This window comes from Phragmites australis, chromosome 2, assembly GCF_958298935.1.
Source record: "Phragmites australis chromosome 2, lpPhrAust1.1, whole genome shotgun sequence".
Classification (NCBI taxonomy): domain Eukaryota; kingdom Viridiplantae; phylum Streptophyta; class Magnoliopsida; order Poales; family Poaceae; genus Phragmites; species Phragmites australis.
In genome coordinates, this window is record NC_084922.1 from 25,797,689 (window position 1) to 25,813,790 (window position 16,102).

The window sequence follows — 16,102 nt, forward strand, 5'->3', positions numbered from 1 at the left end:
GATTCGCCCTGAAGATGTGGAGTAGCTATGACAGAGCTTTTCGTACGTACGGTGTTCATAAAACCCTTGTTAGTATTGAACAGGACACGACCGGCCATCTCGCCCTGCCGGAGACGCCATGACAGTAATGCCAAGGCGCGTAGACGAGGCCCACTCGTCAGTGACTGCCAAACTAGAACGGCAGAGATCGACGATCTGAAACAACAGAGTATACATAGTGGTAAAGCAGCCCTAGTGCGTGTGCCCTTAGTACCGTGTTTAGCGATCTGATTAGGCGTGCTGCTTGTTAATTAGTACTGTGTTTACGTAACATGAAGCTAGGCAGCACATGAGGCTGGGGAAGAAAGTCATGGAGAAATCAAGCGGCCAACGCATGGCACGACGTGCTTTATGGCAATTACTTTTCGTCACGCCACTTGACATGCCTACACATGACATGGCCGAGAAGCTTGGCAGACGAGGTTGTGCTATACTAGTAGCAGAGAAGCTTGAGTGCACGACGAAGCAACGCAGATCGATGCTCGTTTTCTGCATTTTTGCAAATGACAAAATTATTGGAGTACTATGGACATGAAAGTTGTAAGGAAGAAAAAAACATGAGACTATCGGAGCATGCAATGGGTCATTGCTTGTTGGGCAGCTCCATGTACCAGAATAAGACCGGCTGATGAGCAGTCATGTAAGCTATCTGGGCCCACGGCTGATGACCTAAAGAGGAGGTTCCGTGGGCCCCAAAGGACGACACCGGTCCTGCGGTCCCACCGCCGCAGTGACATTCTCTGTCCCCTCTTCCCTTTCCCTCTCTAATTAACAACACCATTCGTCACTCGGATCCCAGCCCTCACTAATCACACTCTCAGTCCTCTCCTAGACCCGCTGGTCCCTGCCATTCAGAAATCAGAACCAGGGGCTTGAGGTTAATCCGGCACTTCCCTCTCCAATCCCAAAGCTAAACCTAGAGAGAGAAGGCAAGCGAGATCAGTGCAGAGCAGCAAGAAGAAGAGGGAACCAGCTGTGAAGCGTGTGAAGCGCCATAAATTCTGGCAAAACCCCAGAGAGAGAGGAGGGAGTGATACTCTTGTGCCCTCAGTGAGCGCCTTACGTCGGTGGCCCGACCTCCTTTCAGTGGAGGGAAAGCACCGAAAGGCGCGACCTTTTTCGCTTGTTTCCCCCCATTTCACTTCCCTCCCTTTCTCCTTCCTACCCCATGGCCTCCGCGGCGCCGGCCCTCGCTGCCATCGCCGTCGCAGTGGCCATCCTCGCCGCGGCCGCGTCAGCGGCCGTCACCTACGACCGCAAGGCCGTGGTGGCGAACGGCCAGCGCCGGATCCTGCTCTCCGGCTCCATCCACTACCCTAGGAGCGTCCCCGAGGTGCGCGCCGCTTCCTTGCTCCCCTGCTTCTCCTCCCCCGGCGCCTGGCTCTCTCCTTGCTCGAATGCGGGCTCGCTGGTCACCGCCGCCGCGCTCGTGGAGTGTGACTCTTACGTGCTCCTGTTCTTTGGCGTGCAGATGTGGCCGGATCTGATACAGAAGGCCAAGGACGGTGGTCTTGACGTGGTGCAGACGTACGTGTTCTGGAACGGCCATGAGCCCTCCCCTGGCCAGGTAGTTACTTGATACACAAATTGCTTGTAAAAAGGTTTATCTTTTTCTTCTGCTGCTGTTCTTGATGTGGTGGTTGGTTGCGCATGCGTAGTACTACTTCGAGGGGAGGTATGATCTGGTGCATTTCATCAAGCTGGTGAAGCAAGCCGGACTCTACGTGCACCTCCGCATTGGCCCTTACGTCTGCGCCGAGTGGAATTTCGGGTAAGAGGAAGTAGCTTGCTTTTGGTCTACTCTGTGTGAAATGTTTTGGTCTACTCATCTTGTGTTGTGTATGAGTTTCGGGTGAAAAAACAAACAAACAGGGATTTGGTTGTTAATAGTAGTTTTGATGCTACCATATCTGACAGTGAGTGTTGGTGTGTAATAATTTAGTGCTGTGCTTTCATTTTGGCCAATGAGGAATAAGTTAATGTGAAGTATGATAAACTATGTTCCTTTTCCCCCGTTTGGTTGCAGTGGTTTCCCAGTTTGGCTGAAGTATGTCCCCGGCATCAGCTTTAGGACTGATAATGAGCCGTTCAAGGCAAGAATCGGTTGACATCTCTACCTTTCATGTGCTTCTCCTTTTTTGAGATTTCTGAAAACTCGGTATTTTTTTGACCCTTTGGTGAATGTCCAAATAGGCTGAGATGCAGAAGTTCACCACGAAAATCGTCGATATGATGAAGTCCGAAGGGCTCTTTGAATGGCAGGGAGGGCCAATAATCCTGACCCAGGTATGTTTGCAATCTATACATTCTTGATCTGTAATTCTGTATCGATGCATGCATTTGAATGCAACATACCTTTGAATTCTGATTGTCCTTGCAGATTGAGAATGAGTTTGGTTCCTTGGAGTGGGATCAGGGCGAGCCCGCCAAGGCCTACGCGTCATGGGCAGCTAACATGGCGGTTGCGCTCAACACGGGTGTTCCATGGGTCATGTGCAAAGAAGATTATGCCCCTGATCCAATTGTATGTACTGTACTTCCTTTCTTTAATACATGCACCATGGAAAGCATTTCCTCCTTGTTTCTTTAATGTGCTGGGGTCTGACTTTGTGACCATTGTCCAAGAAAGGAAAGAAGATGGGTAATTTGCCTTTTTTCTCATCGTTTTTATAAAACATTCATGACTATATCATACGCATCTCGCTTGAATACATATAAATTGGGCTGGAATTTTTTTGTTCAACTAGAACTTACTGTGATTTACTGGTGGCAGATTAATACGTGCAATGATTTTTATTGTGACTGGTTCTCCCCTAATAAACCTCATAAGCCTACCATGTGGACTGAGGCTTGGACAGCTTGGTAATTCAATTTCCCTTCTTTTCTTTATCTAAGAAGCCAGCCAATTATAGTTTGTTTATTTTTCTCCTTATATATCTTTCTTATTTTCCTTAAGTGCAGGTTCACAGGCTTTGGTAGACCAGTCCCACATAGACCAGTAGAGGATCTAGCATATGGTGTCGCCAAGTTTATTCAGAAGGGCGGCTCTTTTGTTAATTATTACATGGTAACTCATGATTCTTGCTCTACAACTGAATCTTCTTATCAATTTATTGAGCTGTATAAAGCTGTGACACTGCTTTTCAGTATCACGGAGGAACAAACTTTGGGCGCACGGCTGGTGGTCCATTCATTGCAACTAGCTATGACTATGATGCTCCTATTGATGAGTATGGTGAGTCGAGCACTTTCCATGTCTTGAAGATGGTTTTTTTAGTTCACATAGAATGTATCATCTACTTTGGTAAGAGACATGTATTTTGCAGTTTGCACCTATCTCCTGTCATGTAAGGACAGCTGCTGCATGTTTCCCCCCTGATGCAGTATATATACACAATTTTCCATAGATGCTTTAAGGTTGATTTTTACACCTGTTTTGTTGTCTGAGGTTAATGTTGCCCTCTACTCTCTAGTCATCTACAATTCCTAATTGATGAATTGAAGAGGTTTTAATTCTATGAACACTTGATATAACGTGAGGCCCTTAACCGTGAAAAGATGAGAACAAAGCAATAGCTCGGTTGGTAGAGCCTCTAGTTTAGAGGCTGCCCACCCGGGCTTGAACCCGGGTGCTTGCAGGTTGTGAGTACCTCCCTAAAGGGTTCGGTGCTCCCCTCTCTTAAGACCAAGCTAGGGGGACGTCTTCTCCCTTGATCGAGGTTAACCGTGAAAATATGTGACTGGAAAAAGAAATTGTTTGTGCAATCGGGAGGACATGCAACATATGCTATCGAATATCCTTGGGATAAGAGTTACATCATATGATTATAATGGGGGCATTTGGTGCTTAATATAAGATAATCCTTCCATTTACTGAATTGATTTGAGTTTTCCCCCTTCACTTCTTAGGCTTGTTGAGAGAACCTAAATGGGGCCACTTAAAGGAGTTGCATAAAGCTATCAAGCTTTGCGAACCAGCCCTTGTTGCAGGAGACCCCATTGTAACTTCACTTGGCAATGCTCAGCAGGTTGTTGGTTGTTATGACATTCTGTTCTCTCTTCTGTCCTTTAACACTGTAATTTTTTTTCGATAAAGGAAGCTTTAACACTGTAATATTTGAATAAAAAAAGAACACTGTAATATTTTGTTCAGAATTGACTTCTATGAAATTCTTGTTCAGTCATCTGTTTTTAGATCAAGCACAGGAGCTTGTGCGGCTTTCCTTGAGAACAAGGATAAAGTATCTTATGCGAGGGTAGCATTCAATGGAATGCATTATGACCTACCTCCATGGTCCATAAGTATTCTCCCAGACTGCAAAACAACAGTCTTCAACACAGCTAAGGTGAGATTATGCACCTGAGCTATTTTGTTCAATCTACAGCTTTCTTTCTGACAGTAATAGAGTTGGTTGCTTAAATTGGGTGTTTATCCTTTTCAATTTAATTCATGTAACATTTCCTTTGTGCTATTGTTTCTTGTTACCATTGTTGAAAAAAGGGGAATTTTGTAATGATATATTTATACAGGTTGGAAGTCAGATTTCGCAAATGAAAATGGAATGGGCTGGAGGATTCACGTGGCAATCATACAATGAGGAGATAAGTTCCTTGGGTGAGGAATCATTTTCAACAGTAGGATTACTGGAGCAGATAAATGTGACAAGGGATAACACAGACTACTTATGGTATACAACATAGTAAGTACCCTAATCCCACAGGATCTAAATAATGCTCTTTGCAATCCAAAGATGCTAAAGATATTACTTTTTCACTTGTAGTGTTGATGTTGCTCAGGATGAGCAGTTCCTAAGTAACGGGAAGAATCCCACGCTCACTATGATGTCGGCTGGTCATGCTCTACATGTCTTCATTAATGGACAACTAGCAGGTACAACACTAGAATCTTCTCCCTCTCTCTCTCTCTCTCTGCGAGTCTGCGTCAATTGATCCTCAATATGCTCTCCAATTCATTGGCAGGAACTGTATATGGAAGTGTAGAAAATCCAAAATTGACATATACTGGAAATGCAAAACTTTGGCCAGGCAGCAACTCCATTTCCTGCTTAAGTATAGCGGTTGGTCTCCCGGTAAGTGGATGTTTTGTTCAATAGAATATCTCTTGGTAATGCGCTATGGGAGCCTTTCCAGATTCAATTTCTATTTTTCTTTACTGCAGAATGTGGGAGAACATTTTGAGACTTGGAATGCCGGAATTCTTGGCCCAGTGATACTGGATGGCCTGAATGACGGAAGAAGGGATCTCACATGGCAGAAATGGACCTATCAGGTTACATCTGTCATTGTTATGTATTGTACTTAACTTCAAATTTTTGTGTAGTGTGCTGTACACATGAATCTAAACAACATTTTATTTGTGCAGGTTGGTCTGAAAGGTGAGGCTTTGAGTCTTCACTCACTTAGTGGAAGCTCATCGGTAGAGTGGGGAGAACCAATGCAGAAGCAGCCTCTGACATGGTATAAGGTATTGAAGAAACATGCATGATTAATTGCTTTCCATCCTCAACCTTGGGGCATTCTCTAGCTTCGAATGTTTACCTGGCAACCTACAGTGTACCCAGCGCCTTAGTTTATATTGAGTACGCACACCCAAATTACAGCTAAATTTTAAAAGAAAGCTATCCGCAATTTCTAGCTTGAAAGCATTCTTGGAAGCCATAATTCTGGTAAATCAGGTCTACTCTAAGCTAAAATGCCTTTTTGGTAGACTTTTCCATGTGTAAGACCACATTATTCCCCCTAAGTTCTGCGAAGGTGTTTCCGAGATTGGCTGATTATTCAAATTTTTATTTGTTGGTTAAGTACCATTGCTTTTAAAAATATTAACCCTTCAATGTTTTTTGTTCAGGCATTTTTCAATGCACCGGATGGTGATGAGCCATTAGCTTTGGATATGAGTAGCATGGGTAAAGGGCAAATCTGGATAAATGGACAAGGTATTGGACGGTATTGGCCTGGCTACAAAGCCTCTGGAACATGTGGAAGCTGTGATTACCGTGGAAGATATAACGAGACGAAGTGCCAAACCAACTGTGGTGACTCTTCTCAGAGATGGTATGCACTTAATATATTACTACAGCAATGTCCATGAATGGTTACAAGTGAAGCTCTTACATTCACGTCATGTTCATCCAGGTACCACGTTCCTCGTTCATGGCTTAATCCGACAGGGAACCTTTTGGTTATATTTGAGGAGTGGGGTGGTGATCCTACCGGAATCTCAATGGTGAAAAGAACCACCGGAAGTATATGTGCTGATGTCTCTGAATGGCAGCCATCGATGAAGAATTGGCATACAAAGATCCACCTCCAGTGTGATCATGGACGGAAGATAACTGATATAAAATTTGCCAGCTTCGGCACACCACAGGGCTCATGCGGGAGCTACTCCGAAGGTGGTTGCCATGCCCACAAGTCATACGACATATTTTGGAAGGTAAAGAATTTGCAGTCACTGCATTTCCGAGAGGGAAACTCTTAATTCGTATTTGACTACAATCGAAAATGGTGTTTCTTGCAGAACTGCATTGGTCAAGAGCGGTGTGGGGTAAGTGTGGTTCCTGATGTATTTGGTGGGGATCCATGCCCTGGAACAATGAAAAGGGCTGCTGTTGAGGCTATATGCGGTTGAATCACAAAAAAAGAAAGCCCCCATTCAATCACTACGTCAAATATCATAAGCCATACAAAGCTATTGGCTTCTACACTAATTTGGCCTTATCAACCTTCTGGCACGATGTGAAAGTCACAGCAACTGTGACGCACAGATGGTCAGAAGTTAGAGAAATTAGTTGTATGTTAGATTGAATCATCAATGTATGCATGTACATTAGCCTACATAAGAATTGGCAGGGAAGAAAAATGTTAGGACTCTGTAGGTTCGAGGATTAAGGGTTGTGGCCCTCTAGGCACAACATTGGTTTGGTTTGGGGTGGGCGCAGATGAGACTCTGCTTATATCTGAGTCCATACGCACAATGGCTATTCGGTTGGAGGAGGCCAAGAAGCACCAAATTTGTGTTGCATTTCTGATTATTCGTTTCTGCTCATTGGAGGGTGCAATGTAATGTGCAGGGTCCATCATTCATGTATTGTCCGATTAATCAAGCAGTACAGGATAGTGAACTGGTTCAACTTATATAAATAAAATTGATGTGTACGTGTCTTACATTTGCCTGATTGTATGTTGTGCTTCTTCCTAGGTCAAAAAGGCAGAAACAAACCATGGCAGAGCAGTGCATGGTTTGCTTTTGATATCAGTCACCAAAAGTGCAGCAGCACTGAGTCTACTGATAGACCTGGCATGTGGTAAAAGTCACGCCGCCTGCTGCCGGTTTGTTGACCTGACCATCAATCCGGTGCCCACAAAGGAGACGCTAGTGGTGCTCTCCTGCGTGTTGTTGCGCTCGCTGTTTTTGGGTAACCCGGGGGCTCGATCAAAACAAGCACACATGCCCGTCTTCGGTCTTCAGTACAGGCAAGAGGCAACAGCCGACCAAAATTGCTCTCCGGATCGATGCATTATGCAAGGATCGACTGGTTTCCAACTCTCTTCCTATGAACAAAAGCTTTCGAGGAGCTGGACCCAGATCGAGTTGGATGTTAGCATAGTAGCCTAGGTATGGCAGGACCATTCCTGCATCTGGTTTGGTGGTGAATTCAGTGTGCGGGTCGTCGACCGACGGAAAACCATGCAGAACCGGCCGACCGGTAGTCTCCGTGGGAATCGGATCCACTGACTTCACCCACTGGTGAAGTCAGGTGACTTCGAACGTCTGTAGACCGTTGGATCACAGATGGATGAATCAGATGCACTGCTACAGTATAACGGAACAGTAAAATATATATAGTAAATTAACGGAACTGTTGCTACAGTATTTATGCTACAGTAAATCGACGCCAGAGAACTGTTCATCTACTCGCGAATTACTGTTCACTCGTGATTTCATCCCGCTGAAGTCAGGGGATCCGGATCCGTCTCCGTGCGGACAAAAGGATCAGGAGGGACGCGCGCAGGAGCAGTTACGGCCACATGCGTGGCCGGCCGGAAGAGCCGGCCGTGGCTCCAACTGCGACGGCGCGTTAGGCTTGTCCCTGCCGCAGCCTGCAGATCGCCGGGAAACAGCGTCGAGTACAGCGTACGCGAACATGGGACGACGAGGCCACTTGACGTCGCTTCATCCCTTACGCGTCACATGCATGGTGGCATGGCACGCTTGCGTGCTGGTGCATCCGCCGCGCTTGCACCGGATCCACCCTATCGGTTTGTCAGGGTCAGTCCATTGGATTTCACCCTCTCCCCTGGTCTTCACCTAGATCACATCAGATTCGATCCTTCAGACTTCAGGGTTGAATAATGGTCGACGCTGCCGACCGGGCTCGGCGACGCTGCATCCGGTCCGGAGGGAAACTGCTGTTCCAAACCAAGGAGCCAAAACCGCGGGAAGAAGATACCGGCGGCTTCCTCGCGCGCCAAGACGGTGAGGGCGACGTGTGGCCTGACTCCTGATGGCCGCCCACATGGCCGCTCACATGGAACCGGCCGGGATCCTTCCAGCGAACTGATTGGCTGCCCAGTCACCCGGTGCATGCAGGTTGGCGCCTTCTATTTGGAATTTTGGATGCCTCGAAGTACGTTCGCGCCATGTCCACTATAAATAGCGGTTTAGATAGCTTCTGGGTCGACATGCAGCAAGCGCAAGGCTCTGATCGGAAACATTAGTGTGCTACAACACTTGGCAGGCAGGTCGGCAGGCACCGCAGGTCCCCTACGTGTGTACAAGGCGATGACGGGGCCGATGGAGATTCCTGTGATCGATCTCAGCGGCCTCAACGGCGGCGACGAGGAGAGGTCGCGGACCATGGCGCAGCTCCACGAGGCCTGCAAAGACTGGGGCTTCTTCTGGGTAATGAAGCAAAACCTACTCTAGTCTTTGGTAGCTTAATTTGCAGTGAAACGTACCCTCATGCACGCGCGCGCGGCGCGACGCGACGCAGGTGGAGAACCACGGCGTGGACGCGGCGCTGATGGATGAGGTGAAGCGCTTCGTGTACGGCCACTACAAGGAGCACCAGGAGAGCAAGTTCTACGCCTCTGACCTCGCCAAGGACCTGCAGGCCGGCCGCTACGACGGCGACGAGGCCTCCGACCAGGTAGACTGGGAGGCCACCTACTTCATCCAGCACCGCCCCAGGATCAACATCGCCGACGTCCCGGAGATCCAGCCGCTCACCAGGTCGGTATTTATCTTATCTACTTTATCCTCTCCTCTCTTGATCAATTAATATGCACTAGCTTAGACAGTTGAGTGACGGCTCCATTGATCGATGTACGTGCGTGCAGAGAGACGCTGGACGCGTACATCGCCCAGATGGTGCCCCTCGCGGAGCGGCTGGCGGAGTGCATGAGCCTCAACCTGGGCCTCCCCGGCGGCCACGTCGCGGACACCTTCGCGCCGCCGTTCGTGGGCACCAAGTTCGCCATGTACCCGTCCTGCCCGCGGCCGGACCTCGTGTGGGGCCTCCGCGCACACACCGACGCCGGCGGCATCATCCTGCTCCTCCAGGACGACGCCGTGGGCGGGCTCGAGTTTCTGAGGGGCGGCACCGAGTGGGTGCCCGTGGGGCCCACCCGGGGCGGCAGGCTCTTCGTCAACATCGGGGACCAGGTCGAGGTGATCAGCGGCGGCGAGTACAAGAGCGTGGTGCACCGCGTCGCCGCGGGCGCCGAGGGCCGGCGGCTGTCCGTGGCCACGTTCTACAACCCCGGGCCCGACGCCGTGGTGGCGCCGGCGAGGGAGACGGCGTACCCCGGGCCGTACAGGTTCGGGGACTACCTCGACTACTACCAGGGCACCAAGTTCGGCGACAAGGACGCCAGGTTCCAGGCCGTCAAGAAGCTGCTCGGCTAAGCAAAACAAATTCAACTCGGCTCTGCTCTGCTGCATGGTTTTCCTTTTGATCTCGTGCTTAGTTCGCTGTGTGGAGGATTTCAATCCGTTGATGTGTTACGTGTTTTGTGATTCACTAATGTTGCGGTTTGTTTCTCCGATTTGCTGGGTCAACTTCAAAATGTTCACGTCATTTCGTATGTACCGAGTCGCACCCCTTCATCATCATCGTCGTCTTCTTCTTTCCAACTCTGTAGTCGCATTTCTATGTTTCCGAGCATGTAGCACAGTTTGTCGTTTCGATAAGAATCAGGAGAAATAATGCTTCTCGAGCGATCGTTATGCGAAATTGGGCTCAGCGGACCGAGGGCTGCTCGCGAGCTACCGAAGAATCACGGCCCAGATCCTTGTGAAGGCCACTCCGCTCCGACTTTTTTTCGGCTCCCTGCTGCTGGACCCCCAATGCGGGATGACGGGGAAGGAGAGTTTTTTATTTTTTAACAATTAATGTTGTTAGAAAATATAAAAAATAAAGAAAAACTCGGAAGGGGAGATCCGCCCCCGATGCGGGATTGTCTGCGGCCCAGACCGCAACGCATGTACAGTAGAGCAGCCCATTTAATAGGCCAGTTATTCGAGATCAGCTGGCCAGTTATTCGACTCAGGTGTGGTCTAACCAGCTAGCTAAGGGGCACAAGTTGTCATTTCTAAATTTCTCTCTCTCCCTCAAACCAGGAATTGAGTATTATAATGGCTTTGGTGTCCTACAACTAATTGCCACAAAAGGAATTGTGGCCAGTGTCCGACAATAAATTCCACAATTAAAGGGTGTCTAGCAACAAATGTTGCCCTCTTTTTTACTGTGCCTACGAACGCAAATGATCCATCTACATTGCATTGTGGGTTGGTGCCTAGTATGCATCTACTTTGACTGCGCTCGAGGTACCATGCAAATGCTCTTCTCTCTCTATTCTTTGTAAATTTTATCTAAAATATCTTTTATTTACCGATATCAAAAGAATGTATGTCCAGCTTAGAGATTAACTAGGATAAGCCCATGTCGTCGAGTGAGATGATGATAGAAACTTATCGCCTAACCATTAGATGACTTCCAATAAAATTGTCTAATGGTTCGCTAAATGAAAGAGCAACAATAGACATCTGTCACCGTGTTAAAGTCGCTCCAAGGTTGACCATTCTTATGTTCCAGGCTTCCAACTCCCTTTTCCCACCTTTTCTCCTGCTCTGACTCCGGCGGTTATGATATGACATTATTTTGCCATACACTTTTACATGTTGCTGGAAAAAAGAAGAAGGAGAAAATCAAAGTCTTGATGACTTCTGCAGTATTTGCAGTTTCTTCTTCTACGGAAAAGAAACAATTATGCCCTATACATACACAAAGATCAAGTTCCTTAAAATTAACAACTGAACATATTTTTTGACATGTACTATGTTTGAGCTTCGAGAGTGTCAATTTTCAAAGAAGTGGCATAATATTTGCTACTGCCCTGGGCTTCATTAGAGGCTATAACTAGACTGACTCCACCCTTAGAGCAAAGCAAAGTAGAAAATCCTAACCCCAGGAATCGAACCTGGACCGGAAGGATCGAACCTAATGATCCTCCCACCAAGCTAATGCTTAAGAGCGTCAATTTTTCCTGTGAATGATTTTTTTTAAATAAAATACTTTTCAACTGCAGTATTTTTTCCTTCTAAAATTGCATATTGCACAGTTCTACAATTTTAAAGTACGTAGAGTAATTTTGGGTGACTGAGTGAGTGGAAAATACTAGCAAAGCCATCGTGCTTTAATATCCCTAAATACTCTTCTTTGCCCTGAATCAACCCAGAAATGAGAGAAAAGTCTCCCGAAAATGTCAGTGTATATGAATGTGTGATCAAAACCATCACCCACATATGTCGATCATTTCTTACATGTTGTCGGTTCATGAAACCTTTGCAATCCCGGTTGATCCCTTAGAATACGAGTATACACAATGTGAACAAACTAAAAACTTGCATTGCATATTGCATATCAGTCCCGGTCAATCAAGCTCACGTACGCCGCGCCACCTCCGGGCTCCTCAGCTCCACCGAGCGCCTCCTCAGCTCCCGCTTCTCCCGCGCACGGAACCCGTCCGGCTCGACCCCGACCTCGGCCGGGTGGTCGGGCCGTAGCGCGTGGTACCTGCTCGCCTCCCGCCCGTACGACGCGCCGGCGTCGCTCTTCGACCGCGCCAGCGTCACCGGCTCCGCCTCTGCCCGCGTCTCCCCGCGCTCGCTGCAGCCGCCGCCGCGAGTCGTGACGGTGGTCGCGCTGCTGAGCGGAGTCCGCTCGCACGACGAAAGAGGCGTGCTCTCGTACGAGTGGTCGCCGTCGAGCGCGTCGTGGGCCGACAGCCACTGCATGGCCTTCTCGAGGTACTCGTCGCTCGGCGCCTTCCTGCTCTCGCGGCTGCCGTGGATTGATTGGCTTCTCCTGCCGCCCGGGAGCAGCTTCTTGATGTTGCCCAGGAACTTGAGCTTGCGCGGCCCGGACTTCTTCTTCCCCGGCGCCACAGCGGCGGAGGCGTCCAACGTCGTCGCCACTGACGTGCTAGAGCTCCGCGCAGGCTCGTAGTTGCGCGCGCGCGTCCGCTCGTCGCCGTCGCCGTCGACTGACTCGTGCAGCGGGGAGAAGAGGGCGGGGTCGAAGCCTTCGAGGCCGCCGGGATGGCCGTAATGGAGCATGAGCTGCTTGGCCCTCTCACTGGAGCGGAAGCTCATGCTCTTGCTCAGTTCCACGGCCGACAGGCCTCCGGCGATGGCGCTGCCGTCATCAGCGTCGTGGTCCTGTTGCGCGGAGCACGGCGGGTGGAGACCGTGGTCGCGGAGCTCGTGGCGGAGGCAGGCGTTGACCCACTTGAGGTAGACGAGCTCCTCGACGTGCGCGCAGTGGTCACTGCGCAGCTGCTCGATCTGCGTCGTCAGCCTCTCGTTGGTCTCCCTCAGGTAGTTCGCCTCCTCAACCATGTCCTCCTGCGCGAAGAAGAAAAAGACGAGTTTGACCTCAGAATATAGCACGCCCAAAAGATTCCAAGCTCAAAATGCTCCGGTTACCACTTGAACAAGCTTAAGATGTTTTGAAAGAGACCATTTTAGGAAAGCTTAAAAATGTGTAGAGCCGTATGGTACTCATCCTATAAGAAAGAAAGCTAGATAGATCCCCATTACAGGTGCTTTCCTTCTTCTGTTTTGAAATACGGAGTACATCTTTTTTGGTGTGCTGAAATCCTGAAATCCGAGGCAGCTACAGATAGGTAGAGGACAAATTTCTGTATTTAGGAATTTCAAATTTTGCATGAAGGGAATGTTGCTAGTGTTTGCTGCAAGAGAGTCATCTGCTCTGCAAAATTTGCAAACAGGTGTGAAGAAAGGGAATGTTCTGCAAGAACTATGGAAGAACTATTCTCTTCTTTTGGCTTTTGAGCATTTTGAAAGGTCTTGAACGACCCTTGGAAAATAGGCTATTGAACAAGGTCCATGCTTATGACCCTATCACGTTGTAAACGATGGTCAGGGAGAAAGAAGATTAATCTGTCTAAAATACATATTCAAAAGAGGCGAAAATGACTAACTTCATGCTTAACACCAATAATAATTCAGTTGAAGAAGGTTCTATCCATGACTTTAGCGTTATAATAACAAACCCGGGATGTAGTAGTCTAATTTGATGAGCCAACCTTAAGTCAAATTAAAGCTGTGACAGTGACATGGCATGCTTGGCACAAATTTCAGCCTCTACTTTAGAAAGCTTTATTCCCAACAAAAAGGGAATGACAAAAGGCATTTCACCAGCACAGTTGCAAATCGTCATAAAACAGGCAATGCTGACACTATTACTGAATGCAGAACAAGAGATTATAAATCATCCATGTGAACCTCAAGGACCTAATAACATTGGTTACTTATAGTTTTTTTTAATCTCTTTGCGAAAGCTATAAATCAGCCAACCTATAAATTACTGTAGCCAACTGTTTACCATGTATTTCTTGAAAAAAGAAGTAGCATATACTAATTCAACATTGTTAAGAATACTGAATAGATTTCGTGTTGAAGGCAAGAATTAGGGGGGCAATTATATGAATTACCTCAAGAACAAGATTAACAGAGGAGGCGACCTGCTCTGCATCCTGCAGCCGCAGTGCAAGCTCCATTTTCTCCTCCTCCAACACAGCGTTCGCCTTCCGGAGCGCCGTCGTCTCCACCGCCAGCGCGCTGGCCCTCTCCTCGCCGCACTTCTCCAGCTCCTCCACCTTCGCTCGGAGCGCCGCCGCCTCCCGCCGCTCCTCCTCCTGCTCGCCCTGCACGCGCGCCTTGATCGCGTGCAGCTTCTCCTTGGCGCGCGCCAGCTCGGCCCGGGCGGCGTCCAGCTCGGCGACCTGCGTCCTTAACCTCACGTTCTCCTCCTGCAGCGAGGAGACCTTCAGCTCCAGGAGCCGCTCCTCCATGGCGGCGGCGGCGACGCGGTTCTCGAGCTCCCGCACGGTGGCCTCCTGCTCCCGGAGGCTCTCGAGCTCCTGCAGCCGGAGCTCCAGCTGCTGCTCCCGCTCCAGCAGCGACAGCCACATCTCCCTGAGCCGCTCGAGCTCTTGCCGCTCTTCCTCCGATTGGCCGCGCTCTGTTTCGTCGTCGACAGTTGCGCCGTCCATGTCGGACTGTGAAATCGCCACTCTCGCGACAATAACCGGCTCGTCATCTCCGGCGCCGATCGACGCGCCGTGAATCACGTTTTCCAAAGATTCGTCCTTTAACACGAAATTGAAAGAATCAGTCACAGCTCTAGTTCAACAATTGTCGTGATCAAGAAACGGAGACTTGTAGGATCAGCAACTCACCTTCGATGAAAGGATTCTGAGCCCATCATCAGGTGCAGGCAGAGCACGAGGCGCTGCTACAGACAAATCATCAGAAAAAATAAATCAAAACCACCATCACGTCACACATCTTGAAGAAGAGCACGAGATGAATCGAATCAGATCACTTACCAGAATTTGGCCTAGCCATCGCAGACGCCGACAGCCGCCGCCGGCGAGCACGGCGAGGCCGCTGATCAGACGTGTACAGCGCCGCAAGGCAAATAGCTACGGCGGCGCCGGCGCCGATGGACACAGCGGCAGCGGCGGACTCCCCACCTTCCTCCATGGTCACCGTGGATCCTCTCCTCTGGCCGTTCTTACTCCATCCAACAAGGCGGCCAAACAGCTCGGAGAGGGAGACGCCGAGCAGAGTACGATCAAACCCCGCCTCTCCCGGACCAAACCGGAGAGAGAATCTCAATCCGTCTCCTCCACCCTCGCCTCCGTCCAAGCCCTCCATCCTGTCAATCCACCACGCGTTGGGCAAGCTCTGCTTGTGCTCCCCGATTCCCCATGGCCAGGGGGCAGAGAAACAGAGCCCTTGAGGAGGTGGTGGAGGCGGCGGTGGCGGCCCCATGGGTATATATGTCAACTTCGACAGCAATTTTGGTCAAAGAAAGAAAAACAAAACAAAAAAAATGAGGAGAACTGGTGCAAGGAAATTAAGATTATGATTTGATTCCTTGTTTGCGTGGATGGAAGATGGGTGCGGACGGAGAAGAAAGCATCAAAAAGAGCCCCACAAGAAAAGCAGAGGAGGATGGATGGATGGCTCTCCCTGCAATTGACTTTATTTGAGCTGAACTTCTTGGGAGGGTGCAATCTTGCTTGGGTGCACACTGCTTTATGTACACTGCCAAGACGCGGAGATTGGTACTTGGAACTGGTTGTTGCATGACGTGGAATAATCGGCAGGTTTCCACGAATTTCGTTGCTCTTGCAAAAAAAAAAGAAGAGTTTTGCATATTATTTTTCCCGGTGTAGAAATGACAGAGGATATTATAATTGTGTCCGAGGGGATGCAATACCGTGGGTCACGAAACCATGTTCTGCTCGGGTGAATTTTAAAAAGCAAGGGATGGAAATTTTCTCGTGGCGTTGCAGATCCTGCGATCCATGTTGTCTATCTGACACGAGGGTTTGCCAGTGGCTGATCTGATCACTGCTCTTTGCCCTGGATGCCTAGAGCAACAATGCTTGCTTGGGCTAAATTATCTTTGTCTTCACCGGCGACAATCTAGATGCCATTTGT

The 16,102-nt window shown here is 48.9% G+C and overlaps 3 protein-coding genes across 5 annotated transcripts; 2 read left to right on the forward strand and 1 right to left on the reverse strand.

The window, feature by feature from the left end:
• The first annotated feature begins 996 nt into the window (after positions 1 to 996).
• Positions 997 to 7,227, forward strand: LOC133905345 (beta-galactosidase 2-like). Of its 2 annotated transcripts, XM_062347116.1 has the most exons (19): positions 997 to 1,372; positions 1,511 to 1,606; positions 1,698 to 1,810; positions 2,066 to 2,132; positions 2,233 to 2,325; positions 2,420 to 2,563; positions 2,813 to 2,901; positions 3,001 to 3,106; positions 3,187 to 3,274; positions 3,949 to 4,067; positions 4,221 to 4,385; positions 4,570 to 4,739; positions 4,821 to 4,930; positions 5,020 to 5,129; positions 5,219 to 5,329; positions 5,423 to 5,524; positions 5,909 to 6,114; positions 6,196 to 6,496; positions 6,581 to 7,227. In XM_062347116.1, the coding sequence occupies exons 1-19, from the start codon at positions 1,208 to 1,210 to the stop codon at positions 6,689 to 6,691; spliced, it is 2,466 nt and encodes an 821-aa protein (XP_062203100.1). In that variant the 5' UTR covers positions 997 to 1,207; the 3' UTR covers positions 6,692 to 7,227. The 2 variants fall into 2 exon arrangements, with proteins under 2 accessions (XP_062203100.1, XP_062203104.1); XM_062347120.1 differs by lacking the exons at positions 997 to 1,372; positions 1,511 to 1,606 and having other exon boundaries at positions 1,696 to 1,810; positions 2,066 to 2,142.
• Positions 7,228 to 8,720: 1,493 nt separating this feature from the next.
• Positions 8,721 to 10,149, forward strand: LOC133909958 (1-aminocyclopropane-1-carboxylate oxidase 1-like). Its single transcript, XM_062352484.1, has 3 exons — positions 8,721 to 8,965; positions 9,057 to 9,295; positions 9,403 to 10,149. The coding sequence occupies exons 1-3, from the start codon at positions 8,846 to 8,848 to the stop codon at positions 9,968 to 9,970; spliced, it is 927 nt and encodes a 308-aa protein (XP_062208468.1). The 5' UTR covers positions 8,721 to 8,845; the 3' UTR covers positions 9,971 to 10,149.
• A 1,669-nt stretch (positions 10,150 to 11,818) lies between these two features.
• LOC133905379 (uncharacterized) lies at positions 11,819 to 15,678 on the reverse strand. 2 transcript variants are annotated; one of them, XM_062347146.1, is made up of 4 exons: positions 14,980 to 15,678; positions 14,830 to 14,882; positions 14,083 to 14,739; positions 11,819 to 12,970 (listed from the first exon to the last, which is right to left on the reverse strand). In XM_062347146.1, exons 1-4 carry the CDS (start codon positions 15,425 to 15,427, stop codon positions 12,008 to 12,010), a joined length of 2,121 nt encoding a protein of 706 aa, XP_062203130.1. In that variant the 5' UTR covers positions 15,428 to 15,678; the 3' UTR covers positions 11,819 to 12,007. The 2 variants fall into 2 exon arrangements, with proteins under 2 accessions (XP_062203130.1, XP_062203123.1); XM_062347139.1 differs by having other exon boundaries at positions 14,830 to 14,885.
• Positions 15,679 to 16,102: the final 424 nt, after the last annotated feature.

Excerpts from the sequence above, each read along its gene's own strand:
- LOC133905345 (XM_062347116.1), top strand. The coding sequence starts at position 1,208 with ATGGCCTCCGCGGCGCCGGCCCTCGCTGCCATCGCCGTCGCAGTGGCC. Across the intron at positions 1,811-2,065 it reads TGCGCCGAGTGGAATTTCGG|TGGTTTCCCAGTTTGGCTGA; the intron begins GTAAGAGGAAGT and ends GTTTGGTTGCAG. Across the intron at positions 4,931-5,019 it reads CATTAATGGACAACTAGCAG|GAACTGTATATGGAAGTGTA; the intron begins GTACAACACTAG and ends ATTCATTGGCAG.
- LOC133909958 (XM_062352484.1), top strand. The coding sequence starts at position 8,846 with ATGACGGGGCCGATGGAGATTCCTGTGATCGATCTCAGCGGCCTCAAC. Across the intron at positions 8,966-9,056 it reads AAGACTGGGGCTTCTTCTGG|GTGGAGAACCACGGCGTGGA; the intron begins GTAATGAAGCAA and ends GACGCGACGCAG. Across the intron at positions 9,296-9,402 it reads GAGATCCAGCCGCTCACCAG|AGAGACGCTGGACGCGTACA; the intron begins GTCGGTATTTAT and ends ACGTGCGTGCAG.
- LOC133905379 (XM_062347139.1), bottom strand. The coding sequence starts at position 15,427 with ATGGGGCCGCCACCGCCGCCTCCACCACCTCCTCAAGGGCTCTGTTTC. Across the intron at positions 14,886-14,979 it reads GATGGCTAGGCCAAATTCTG|CAGCGCCTCGTGCTCTGCCT; the intron begins GTAAGTGATCTG and ends ATTTGTCTGTAG. Across the intron at positions 12,971-14,082 it reads CTGTTAATCTTGTTCTTGAG|GAGGACATGGTTGAGGAGGC; the intron begins GTAATTCATATA and ends TTCTTCGCGCAG.